The 11,877-nt window shown below is 70.3% G+C and overlaps 2 protein-coding genes across 2 annotated transcripts; one reads left to right on the forward strand and one right to left on the reverse strand.

The window, feature by feature from the left end:
* Positions 1–349: 349 nt before the first annotated feature.
* LOC124278502 (glutenin, high molecular weight subunit DX5-like) lies at positions 350–5,360 on the reverse strand. The gene is made up of 7 exons (XM_046714202.1): positions 5,176–5,360; positions 4,570–4,939; positions 2,886–3,057; positions 2,290–2,718; positions 1,810–2,207; positions 1,610–1,716; positions 350–1,205 (listed from the first exon to the last, which is right to left on the reverse strand). Exons 1-7 carry the CDS (start codon positions 5,358–5,360, stop codon positions 350–352), a joined length of 2,517 nt encoding a protein of 838 aa, XP_046570158.1.
* Positions 5,361–9,665: 4,305 nt separating this feature from the next.
* Positions 9,666–11,842, forward strand: LOC124278503. The gene is made up of 3 exons (XM_046714203.1): positions 9,666–9,896; positions 11,323–11,483; positions 11,731–11,842. Exons 1-3 carry the CDS (start codon positions 9,666–9,668, stop codon positions 11,840–11,842), a joined length of 504 nt encoding a protein of 167 aa, XP_046570159.1.
* The last annotated feature ends 35 nt before the right edge of the window (positions 11,843–11,877 follow it).

Raw genomic sequence — 11,877 nt, forward strand, 5'->3', positions numbered from 1 at the left:
CCCATACTGTTTAATGCAGTATAAGTGAAATCTGCTTCAGTGTGCCAATGACCGATCTATTGAAGTTTTACTTTAGTGAATGCTACCTAACAAAATGATCTGAGATTAAACGTCTCACTGAAAATTTGTGTAATCTTATCTCAAGTACTAAGAAATACTGAATGTTTACGTAATACATATAAATCTACCGGTACCAGGTTGATGTGTCTGGCCATGAGTAAACTAACAATGTCATAGTGATTATATAATTTTTAATTTCACCATTACATGAGTCATTAAAGCCTCATTTATGCCATTATAATGTTCTCTGATCCATTTCATCATAAATAGTAATTATTTCATTCAATGTTTAGAGGCGCAAATGATAACCTGGAAAATGTTGCTGTTCAAGTTCATTTTGTAGCGTGATATTATTCAGTGGTCCAACTAGTATAGTCATAAAGGCTACGCTGAATAAGCGCGGGTTGATAATGCGTCGATGATTTGGTGTTGGATAATGGTGACGTCGTTTTGGCGGGATGATGGTAGACGTCGTCGGCCGAGTTGAGATGATGTTGCGGGCGTCGTCGGGACCGAGGCCGGACGTGGAACCGGGTTGGTGGGCTGGCGATGACTGACTGACTGACTGAGCTGGCCTGAGCGCAGGCCTGGCCAGCATGTCTGGTACCGATTTTCGGCGTTGGTGTCTGAGCCTGAGCGCGATTTTCGGCGCAGGCGCAGTCTGGGCCTGGCGCGTCTCGAGCGCGGCCTGGGCCTGGGCCTGAGGCGCGGTATGACGCAGGCACCGACGGCCTGGCTGGGTGGCTGGCCTGAAGCCTGTTTCTGGCCTGGCTGTTGTTGTGTCTGACCTTGTGATTTTGATTTTCAGGCCTGAGCCTGTCTGGCCTGGCCTGGCCTGACGCCGTAGCACGGCCTGGCCTGGTATGGCCTGAGCCTGGGCCTGTGTCTGGTATGGCCTGTTATGATACCGGCTGGCCTGGCCTGGCCTGGTATGACCTGATATGACCTGAGCTGGTACCAGGCCTGGCCTGATACCAGCCTGGTGGCCTGGCCTGAGCCTGTGGTTTGGCCTGGCCTGGGCCTGGCCTGGCCTGACTGTGATCTGGCCGTGATCACCGGCCTGTTCGAGCGCCAGGCCTGAAGCCTGTTTTGGCCTGGCCTGACCTGGTATGACCCGATGACTGGCTGTTTCGGCGTTGTCTGGCCTGACGCGTAGTGGATTTCGGCTGATATGACGTCAGTCTGGCCTGGACCCGGTACAGTACCGAGCGCGCCGTGTTTGGTATGACCTGAGCTGGCTATTTTGACGCAATCTGACGCCAGTGTTTGGCTGGCCTGGTATGACGCAGACGGCGCAGGCTGGCCTGGCCTTATTATTGATGATTTTGGCCTGGCCTGGCCTGGCCTGGCCTGGCCTAACGAGCCAAACGGCGCGCTGGCCTGAGCGCAATGGCCTGACACCTGGCTGGCCTGGCCTGGCCTGACGCGGCCTGGCCTGGCTGGCCTGGCATGTGACTGGCCTGGCCTGGCCTGGCTGGCGCTGGCCTGGCCTGGCCTGGCTGGCTGGCGCGAACAGGCCTGGCCTGACTGGCCTGTGGCCTGGCCTGACCTGAACGCGGCTGTGGCCTGGCCTGGCGTCTTGACGCTGGCGCTGGCCTGTAGCGGTCTGGCTGACTGGCGGCTGACGCTGGCTGACTGACTGGCTGACTGGCTGGCCTGAAGCTGACGGCTGACTGTGGCCTGACTGACTGGCTGACGCTGGCTGACTGACTGGCCTGGCCTGGCTGGCTAAGGCTTCAGCGCACTGACTGACTTGGCGGCCTGAAGCGTTTTACTGGACTGGCCTGGCCTGGCCTGACTGTGTGGCTGGCCTGGCACTGGCGTGTGGCTGGCTGACTGGCTGGCCTGGTGAAGCCTGGCCTGGCCTGGACTGTGTCTGACGCATGTTTGGCCTGGCCTGGACTGGCCTGGCACTTGTGTGACTGGCCTGGCACGCGTCCTGGCCTGGCCTGGCTGGTGACCGTAATCTGGCCTGAAGCTGGCTGTCTGGCCTGGCCTGTTCGGCGCCGTGTCTGTACCTTGAACGGCCTGGCCTGGCCTGGCCTGGCGTGACCTGGCCTGGTATGGCTGACTGGCCTGTCTGGCCTGGCCTGGCCTGGCTGACCTGGCTGACCGGCTGGCCTGGCCTGGCCTGGCGCTGGCCTGGGCTGGCCTGGCTGGCTGGCTGGCTGGCTGGCTGACTGACTGGCTGACTGGCTGGCTGCCTGACTGGCTGGCTGGCTGGCTGACTGGCTGGCTGAGCTGACTGGCTGACGCTGGCTGGCCTGGCCTGGCCTGACTGGCCTGTGTCTGTATGGCCTGGCGGCGAGTCTGGCCTGGCATGGCCTGGCCTGGCCTGGCCTGGCCTGGCCTGGCGCGATATGTCTGACGCGTGTTTGGCCTGGCCTGGCCTACCGGTACTGGCTGACCTCATTTCAAGCCTGTAATCACCCGCTGGCCCGCAATGACCGATGACCCGATGACCGATAGCCCGATGACCCGATGACCGATGACCGATGACCCCGGATGACCGGTGATGACCGACCGGCCGATGACCCGGTGACCGATGACCCGATGACCGGCCGGTATTGACTGGCATTGTGTCTGGCCTTGACGCAATGACGCATGGCCTGGCCTGGCCTGACCTGGCGTGTGTCTGGCCTGAAGCTGTGGCCTGGCCTGGCCTGGTACGCGCATGTCTGACCTGTGTTTGGCCTGTTACCTGGCCTGGCCTGGCCTGACTGGCTGGCTGGCTGGCTATTGGCTGGCTGAGCTGGCTGACTGATGACTGGCTGACTGGCTGACTGGCTGGCTGACTGGCTGGCTGGCTGGACTGGCTGGCTGACTGGCTGGCCTGACGGCTGGCGTTTCTGGCCTGGCCTGGCCTGAGCTGGTCTGACTGTGTTTGGCCTGGCCTGGCCTGGCCTGGCCTGGCTCGGGCTGCCGCTGGCCTGAAGCTGACCTGGCTGACCTTGTGACTGGCCTGGCCGGCTGACCGGCCGGCCGACTGACCTGTGGCTGAACCGGCCGATGACTGGCAACTGTGTCTGGCCTGGCTGGCAAGTGTTTCTGGCCTGGCCTGGCCTGTGTCTGGCCTGGCCTGGCCTGGCCTGGCCTGGCTGTAATCGGCCTGTGTTTGGCCTGGCCTGGCCTGGCCTGGCCTGGCCTGGCTGGCTGGCTGGCTGGCTGGCGCTGGGCGCTGGCTGGCTGGCTGGCCTGGCCTGGCCTGGTACGGCCTGGCCTGAGCCTGGTTTATTTGTTGTGTCTGGCCTGAGCGCGGGCTGGCCTGGCCTGTGTCACGGCCTGGCCTGTGGCTGGCCTGGCCTGGGCCTGGCCTGGCCTGGCCTGATGCCTGGCCTGGCCTGGCCTGGCCTGGCTGAGTGGCAGGCTGGCCACTGGCTGTTGTTGTCTGAAGCCTGGCCTGGCCTGGCGCACGATCTGTCCTGTGTGTTTTGGCCTGGCCTGGCCTGTCACTGGCCTGGCCTGGCCTGTAGCCTGGCCTGGCCTGGCCTGGCCTGGCCTGACGCCTGTGTCTGGCCTGGCCTGGCCTGGCCTGGCCAGGCCTGGCCTGGCCTGGCCTGGTATGGCCTGGCCTGGCCTGGCGGCTGGCTGGCCTGGCCTGGCCTGGCCTGTCTGACTGGCCTGGCCTGGCTGACTGGCCTGGCCTGGCTGGCCTGGACTGGCCTGGCCTGTTCTGGCCTGGCCTGGCCTGGCCTGGCCTGGCCTGGCCTGGCCTGGCCTGGCCTGGCCTGGCCTGGCCTGGCCTGTGTGTCTGGCCTGTGTCTGGCCTGGCCTGGCCTGGCCTCGGCCTGCCTGGCCTGGCCTGGCCTGGCTGGCCTGGCTGGCTGGCTGGCTGGCCTGACTGACTGGCCTGGCCTGTGCTGTTTCTGGCCTGGCCTGGCGTGCCTGAAGCCTGGACTGTTCTTCTGGCCTGGCCTGTGTTTGGCCTGGCCTGGCCTGGCCTGGCCTGCCTGATCTGGCCTGTATGACCTGGCCTGGCCTGTGACGCCTGGCCTGGCCTGGCATGGCCTGGCCTGGCCTGGCCTGGCCTGGCCTGACGCCTGGCCTCCTGACGCCTGGCCTGGCCTGGCCTGGCCTGGCCTGGCCTGGCCTGGCCTGGCCTGGCCTGGCCTGGCCTGGCCTGGCCTGAAGCTGGCCTGGCCTGGCCTGGCCTGGCCTGGCCTGGCTGGCTGGCCTGGCTGGCTGGCCTGGCCTGGCTGGCTGACTGTGGCTGGCTGGCTGGCTGACTGGCTGGCTGGCCTGGCCTGGCCTGGCTGGCTGGCCTGGCCTGGCCTGTTTCTGGCCTGGCCTGGCCTGGCCTGTGCCTGGCCTGTGTTTGGCCTGGCCTGGCCTGGCCTGGCCTGGCCTGGCCTGGCTGGCTGGCTGGCTGGCTGGCTGGCTGGCTGGCCTGGCCTGGCCTGGCCTGGTATTGTGTCTGGCCTGGCCTGGCTGGACTGGCTGGCCTGGCCTGGCGCAAGCCTGGCCTGGCCTGGCCTGGCCTGGCCTGGCCTGTGTCTGGCCTGGCCTGGCCTGGCCTGGCCTGGCCTGTGTCTTGGCCTGGCCTGGCACTGGCCTGGCCTGGCTGGCCTGGCTGACGGCCTGGCCTGACTGGCAATGCCTGACTGTGACCTGGCCTGGCCGGCCACTGCCCGGCCCGGCCCTGGCCTGAAGACTGGCTGACGGCCATGCCTGGCCTGAAGCGGCCGGACTGTTGCCTGACTGGCCCGGCATGACGCGGCCTGGCCTGACTGGCCGGCTGGCTGACTGGTGATGACCTGGCCTGGCCTGCTGTGATGACCCTGGCCTGGCCTGCCGCTGGCTGTCTGGCCTGGCCTGGCCTGGCCTGGCCTGGCCTGGCCTGGTCACTGGCCTGGCCTGTTTGGCCTGGCCTGGCCCTGGCCTGGCCTGGCTGGCTGACTGGCTGACTGGCTGGCGGCTGGCTGGCTGACTGGCGCTGGCTGACTGACTGGCTGGCTGACTGCTGGCTGGCTGGCTGGCCTGGCTGACTGGCCTGGCTGAAGCTGGCTTCAGCTGACTGGCAGCTGGCTGGCTGGCCTGCTGCAGCCTGAGCCTGGCCTGCCTGGCTGACACTGTGTTTGGCCTGGCCTGGCCTGGCCTGGCCTGGCCTGGCCTGGCCTGGCCTGGCCTGGCCTGCCAGCCTGGCCTGGGCTGGCCTGGCCTGCCTGGCCTGGCCTGGCGGCTGGCTGCAACTGGCCTGGCCTGGCCGGCCTGACTGGCCTGGCCTGGCCTGGCCTGCTGGCCTGGCCTGGCCTGACTGGCTGGCTGTCCAGCCTGGCCTGGCCTGGCCTGGCCTGACGCATGTCTGACGCGGCCTGTTTGGCCTGGCCTGGCCTGGCCTGGCTGGCTGGCCTGGCCTGGCTGGCTGGCTGCCTGGCCTGGCCTGGCATAATGCCTGGCCTGGCCTGGCATTGTGTCTGGCCTGGCCTGGCCTGGCCTGGCCTGTGTCTGGCCTGGCCTGGCCTGGCCTGGCGACGCCAGCCTGACATGGCCTGTTTCTGGCCTGGCGTTGTAAGCCTGGCCTGGCCTGTTAATGTGGTACTGGCGAACCTGACCTGGCCTGGCCTGGCCTGGCCTGGCCTGTGCTGGCTGGCCTGGCCTGGCCTGGCCTGGCCTGGCCTGGCCTGGCCTGGCCTGGCCTGGCCTGGCCTGAGCCTTGGCCTGGCCTGTCTGGCCTGGCCTGGCCTGGCCTGGCCTGGCCTGGCCTGGCCTGGCCTGGCCTGGCCTGACAGCCTGGCCTGGCCTGGCCTGGCTGGCAGGCAGGCAGGCTTGCCTGGCTGGCTGGCTGTCTGGCCTGGCCTGGCCTGGCCTGGGCTGGCCTGGCTGGCTGACTGGCTGGCCTGCTGCCTGGCCTGGCTGGCCTGGCCTGGCCTGGCCTGGTCTGCTGCAGCCTGGTCTGAGCCTGGCCTGGCCTGGCCTGGCCTGGCTGGCCTGGCCTGGCCTGCTGGCTGGCTGGCTGGCTGTGTGTCTGGCTGGCTGGCTGGCTGCCTGGCTGGCTGGCTGGCTGGCTGGCTGGCTGGCTGGCTGACTGGCTGGCTGGCTGGCCTGGCTGGCCTGGCTGGCTGGCTGGCTGGCTGGCTGGCTGACTGGCTGGCTGGACTGGCTGGCTGGCTGGCTGGCTGGCTGACTGACGGCTGACTGGCTGGCTGGCTGACTGGCTGACTGGCTGGCTGGCTGGCTGGCTGGCTGGCTGACTGGCTGGCCTGGCTGGCTGACTGGCTGGCTGGCTGGCTGGCCTGGCCTGGCTGGCTGACTGGCTGGCTGGCTGGCTGGCTGGCTGGCTGGCTGACTGGCTGACTGGCTGGCTGGCTGGCTGGCTGGCTGGCTTCTGGCTGGCTGCTGGCCTGGCTGGCTGGCGGCCTGGCCTGGCCTGTCTGGCCTGGCCTGGCATTGTCTCTGCCTGGCCTGGCCTGGCCTGGCCTGGCCTGCCTGGCCTGGCCTGTAGTCTGACCTGGCCTGGCCTGGCCTGGCCTGGCGGCCTGTGCCTGGCCTGGCCTGCCTGGCCTGGCCTGGCCTGGCCTGGCCTGGCCTGGCCTGGCTGGCTGACCTGAGCTGACCCGGCCGGTGACCGGTGGCCCGGCCAGCCGGTGATGACCTGGGCCCGGCCGGCTGATGCCCGGTGGCCCGGTATTGACCCGGCTGACCCGGCCGATGACCAGGCTGGCTATTGTCTGGCTTGGCCTGGCCTGGCCTGGCCTGGCCTGGCCTGGCCTGGCCTGGCCTGGCACTGGCTGGCCTGGCTGGCCTGGCTGGCTGTGGCTGGCCTGGCCTGGCCTGGCCTGGCCTGGCCTGGCTGGCTGGCTGGCTGGCTGGCTGGCTGGCTGGCTGACTGGCTGGCTGGCTGGCTGGCTGGCCTGGCTGGCTGGCTGGCTGGCCTGGCCTGGCCTGGCCTCTGGAGCCTGGCCTGGCCTGGCCTGGCCTGGTTTGGCCTGGCCTGGCCTGGCCTGGCCTGAAGCTGACTGGCTGGCTGGCTGGCTGACTGGCTGGCTGGCTGGCCTGGCCTGGCTGGCCTGGCCTGGCCTGGCTGGCCTGGCCTGGCCTGGCTGGCTGGCCTGGCCTGACTGGCCTGGCCCTGGCCTGGCCTGGCCTGGCCTGGCCTGTAATCACTGCGCAGCGCCTGGCCTGGCCTGGCCTGGCCTGGCCTGGCCTGGCCTGGCCTGGCCTGGCTGGCTGACTGGCCTGCCTGGCCTGGCCTGGCCTGGCCTGGCCTGGCCTGCCTGGCCTGGCCTGGCCTGCCTGGCCTGGCCTGGCCTGGCCTGGCCTGGCCTGTGTTTGGCCTGGCCTGGCCTGGCCTGGCCTGGCCTGACGCTGTCTGGCCTGCTGCCTGGCCTGGCCTGGCCTGGCCTGGCCTGGCCTGGCCTGGCCTGGCCTGTAGTGACTGAGGCTTGTGTTTGGCCTGGCCTGGCCTGGCCTGGCCTGGCCTGGCTGTGTCTGGCCTGGCCTGGCCTGGCCTGGCCTGGCAGGCCTGGCCTGGCCTGGCCTGGCCTGGCCTGGCCTGGCCTGGCCTGGCCTGTGTTACTGGCCTGGCTAATGACCTGGCTGGCTGGCTGGCCTGACTGGCCTGGCCTAGCTGGCCTGGCTGCCTGGCTGGCCTGGCTGGCCTGGGCTGGCTGGCTGGCCTGGCCTGCTGGCCTGTGCCTGGCCTGTGCCTGGCCTGGCCTGGCCTGGGCTGGCCTGGCTGGCCTGGCTGGCTGGCTGGCTGGCTGACTGGCTGGCTGGCTGGCTGACTGGCTGGCTGGCTGGCTGGCTGGCTGGCTGACTGGCTGGCTGGCTGGCTGACTGGCTGGCCTGGCTGACTGCATAGCTGGCTGCTGGCCTGGTGTCTGGCTGACCTGTGGCTGGCCTGGCCTGGCCTGGCCTGGCCTGGCCTGGCCTGGCCTGGACGGTGTCTGGCTGGCTGACTGGCTGGCCTGGCCTGGCTGGCTGGCTGGCCTGCCTGGTCTGGCTGGACTGGCCTGGCCTGGCCTGGCCTGGCTGGCTGCGCTGGTACCTGGCCTGGCTGACTGGCCTGGCCTGGCTGATGATCTGGCCTGGCTGGCCTGACCTGACCTGGTCTGGCCTGGCCTGGCCTGGCCGGTGGCCTGGCTGCCAGCTGCGCCTGGCCTGGCCTGGCGATGTCTGGCCTGGCCTGGCCTGGCCTGGCCTGGCCTGGCACTGGCCTGGCCTGGCCTGGCCTGGCCTGGCCTGGCCTGGCCTGTGCGGCTGGCTGGCCTGGCCTGGCCTGGCCTGGCCACGCCTGGCCTGGCCTGGCCTGACTGGCTGGCTGGCCTGGCTGGCTGGCTGGCTGGCTGGCTGGCTGACTGGCTGGCTGGCTGACTGGCTGGCCTGACTGGCTGGCCTGGCTGTCTGGCCTGGCTGGCTGGCTGAGCCTGGCCCTGGCCTGGCCTGTACGAGCTGGCCTGGCCTGGCCTGGCCTGTGTCTGGCCTGTGGCCTGGCCTGGCCTGGCCTGGCCTGGCCTGGCCTGAGCCTGCTGGCCTGGCCTGGCTGGCCTGGCTGGCTGGCTGGCTGGCTGACTGGCTGGCTGACTGGCTGACTGGCTGGCTGGCTGGCTGGCTGGCTGACTGGCTGGCATTGTGTCTGACTGGCTGGCCTGTGGACCTGGCCTGGCCTGGCCTGGCCTGGCCTGTGGTCTGGCCTGGCTTGTGTTTGGCCTGGCCTGGCCTGGCCTGGCCTGGCCTGCCCCAGCTGGCTGGCTGGCTGGCTGGCTGGCTGGCTGGCTGGCTGGCTGGCTGACTGGCGGCTGGCCTGGCCTGGCCTGGCTGGCTGGCTGGCTGGCTGGCTGGCCTGGCCTGGCCTGGCCTGGCTGGCCTGGCTGGCTGGCCTGCCTGGCCTGGCCTGGCCTGGCTGGCCTGTGTCTGGCCTGGCCTGGCCTGGCCTGCCTGGCCTGGCCTGGCCTGGCCTGGCCTGGCTGGCCTGACTGGCTGGCTGGCCTGGCTGGCTGGCCTGGCTGGCTGGCTGGCTGAGCCTGGCTGGCTGGCTGGCTGGCTGGCTGGCTGGCTGGCTGGCTGGCTGGCTGGCTGGCCTGGCCTGGCCTGGCCTGGCCTGTGTTTGGCCTGGCCTGGCCTGGCCTGGCCTGGCCTGGCCTGGCCTGGCATTGTGTCTGGCCTGGCCTGGCCTGGCCTGGCCTGGCTGGCTGTGTCTGCTGGCCTGGCTGGCCTGGCCTGGCTGGCCTGGCCTGGCTGTGTCTGGCCTGGGCTGAGCTGGCCTGGCCTGACCTGGCTGGCTGAACTGGCCTGTCTGGCCTGGCCTGGCCTGGCTGGCTTGTGTCTGGCCTGTGTTTGGCCTGGCCTGGCCTGGCCTGGCTGTGGCCTGGCCTGGCCTGGCCTGGCCTTGGCTGGCCTGGCCTGGCCTGGCCTGGCCTGGCCTGGCCTGGCCTGGCCTGGCCTGGCCTGGCTGGCCTGGCCTGGCCTGGCCTGGCCTGGCCTGGCTGGCTGGCTGGCTGGCTGAGCTGGCCTGGCTGGCTGGCTGGCCTGGCTGGCTGGCTGACTGGCTGACTGGCTGGCCTGGCCTGGCCTGGCCTGGCCTGGTCTGGCCTGGCCTGGCCTGGCCTGGCCTGGCCTGGCCTGGCCTGGCCTGGCCTGGCCTGGGCCTGGCGCTGTGGCTGGCCATGTTTGGCCTGGCCTGGCCTGGCGCTGGCTGGCCTGGTGTCTGGCCTGGCCTGGCCTGGCCTGGCCTGGCTGGCTGGCTGACGGCCGGCCCAATGCCCGGCCGGCCAGTGAGCCAGCCCGGTGGCCAGCCCGGCCGGCCGGCCAGCCAGCCAGCCGGCCCGGATGGCCCGGCCAGGACTGGCCCGGCCGCCAGCCGGCCCGGCCTGGCTGGCGTGTGTCTGGCCTGGCCTGTGTGGCCGGCCTGGCCTGGCCTGGTGTCTGGCCTGGCCTGGCCTGGCCTGGCCTGGCCTGGCCTGTGTCTGGCCTGTGTTTGGCCTGGCCTGGCCTGGCCTGGCCTGGCCTGGCCTGGCTGGCTGGCTGGCTGGCTGGCTGGCCTGGCTGGCTGGCTGGCTGGCTGGCTGGCTGGCTGGCTGGCTGGCTGGCTGGCTGGCTGGCTGGCTGGCTGGCTGGCTGGCTGGCCTGTTTGCTGGCCTGGCTGGCTGGCTGGCTGGCCTGGCCTGGCCTGTTTCTGGCCTGGCCTGGCCTGGCCTGGCCTGCAGCCCTGGCCTGTGTTTGGCCTGGCCTGGCCTGGCCTGGCCTGCCTGGCTGGTCTGGCCTGGCCTGGCCTGGCCCTGGCCTGGCCTGGCCTGGCCTGGCTGGCCTGGCCTGGCCTGGCCTGGCCTGGCCTGGCCTGTGTCTGGCCTGGCCTGGCATTGTGTCTGGCCTGGCCTGGCCTGGCCTGGCCTGGCCTGGCCTGGCCTGGCCTGTGTCTGGCCTGTGTTTGGCCTGGCCTGGCCTGGCTGGCCTGGCCTGTCTGGCCTGGCCTGGCCTGGCCTGGCCTGGCTGGCTGGCCGGCCAGCCGGCCCGGCCCGGCCGGCCGGCCCGCCCGGCCAGCCCCGGCCCGGCCCGACCCGGCCGGCCCGGCCAGCCCGGCCGGCCGGCCCGGCCGGCCCGGCCCGGCCCGGCCCGGCTGGCTGGCTGGTGTGTCTGGCCTGGCCTGTGACTGGCCTGGCCTGGCCTGGCTACGTGTCTGGCCTGGCCTGGCCTGGCCTGGCCTGGCCTGGCCTGTGTCTGGCATACTGTGTTTGGCCTGGCCTGGCCTGGCCTGGCTGGCTGGCCTGGCTGGCTGGCTGGCTGGGCTGGCTGGCTGGCTGGCTGGCTGGCTGGCTGGCTGGCTGGCTGGCTGGCTGGCTGGCTGGCTGGCTGGCTGGCTGGCTGGCTGCTAGCTGGCCTGGCCTGCTGGCTGGCCTGGCCTGGCCTGGCCTGTGTCTGGCCTGTGTTTGGCCTGGCCTGGCCTGGCCTGGCCTGGCCTGGCCTGGCTGGCTGCTGGCTGGCTGGCGTGTGTCTGGCCTGGCCTGCTGTTTGCCTGGCCTGGCCTGGCATTGTGTCTGGCCTGGCCTGGCCTGGCCTGGCCTGGCCTTGTGTTTGGCCTGGCCTGGCCTGGCCTGGCCTGGCAGCTGTCTCAGCCTGTTTGGCCTGAAGCCTGGCCTGGCCTGGGTCTGGCTGGCCTGGCCTGGCCTGGCCTGGCCTGTGGCCTGGCCTGTTTGGCGCACAGCCTGGCCTGGCCTGGCCTGGCCTGGCCTGGGCCTGGCAGCGGCGCTGGCCTGGCCTGGCCTGGCCTGGCCTGGCCTGGCCTGGCCTGGCCTGGCCTGGCCTGGCCTGGCCTGGCCTGGCTAGCTGGCTGGCTGGCGGTTGGCGGCTGGCTGGCTGGCTGGCTGGCTGGCTGCAGCCTGGCCTAGGCAGGCTGTGTTTGCAGCTGTGTGGCTGGCTGGCTGGCCTGGCCTGGCCTGGCTGGCTGGCCTAGCTCTGGCTGTGTGGCTGGCTGGCCTGGCTGGCTGGCAGCTGGCTGGCTGGCTGGCTGGCTGGCTGGCTGGCTGGCTGGGCTGGCTGGCTGGCTGGCTGGCTGGCTGGCTGGCTGGCTGGCTGGCTGGCTGGCTGGCTGGCTGGCTGGCTGGCTGGCTGGCTGGCTGGCTGGCTGGCTGGCTGGCTGGCTGGCTGGCTGGCATGGCTGGCGGCTGGCTGGCTGGCTGGCTGGCTGGCTGGCTGGCGGCTGGCTGGCTGGCTGGCTGGCTGGCTGGCTGGCAGCTGGCTGGCAGCTGGCTGGCTGGCTGGCGCTGGCTGGCTGTGCTGGCTGGTTTGGCTGGCTGGCGGCTGGCTGGCCTGGCAGCTGGCCCCAGCTGACTGGCTGGCTGGCTGACACGGCCTGACACCCGTGTCTGGCCTGTGTTTGCA

The sequence above is a fragment of the Haliotis rubra genome, unplaced genomic scaffold (assembly GCF_003918875.1).
Source record: "Haliotis rubra isolate DU_JTF1 unplaced genomic scaffold, ASM391887v1 Scf2386, whole genome shotgun sequence".
In the NCBI taxonomy this organism is placed as follows: domain Eukaryota; kingdom Metazoa; phylum Mollusca; class Gastropoda; order Lepetellida; family Haliotidae; genus Haliotis; species Haliotis rubra.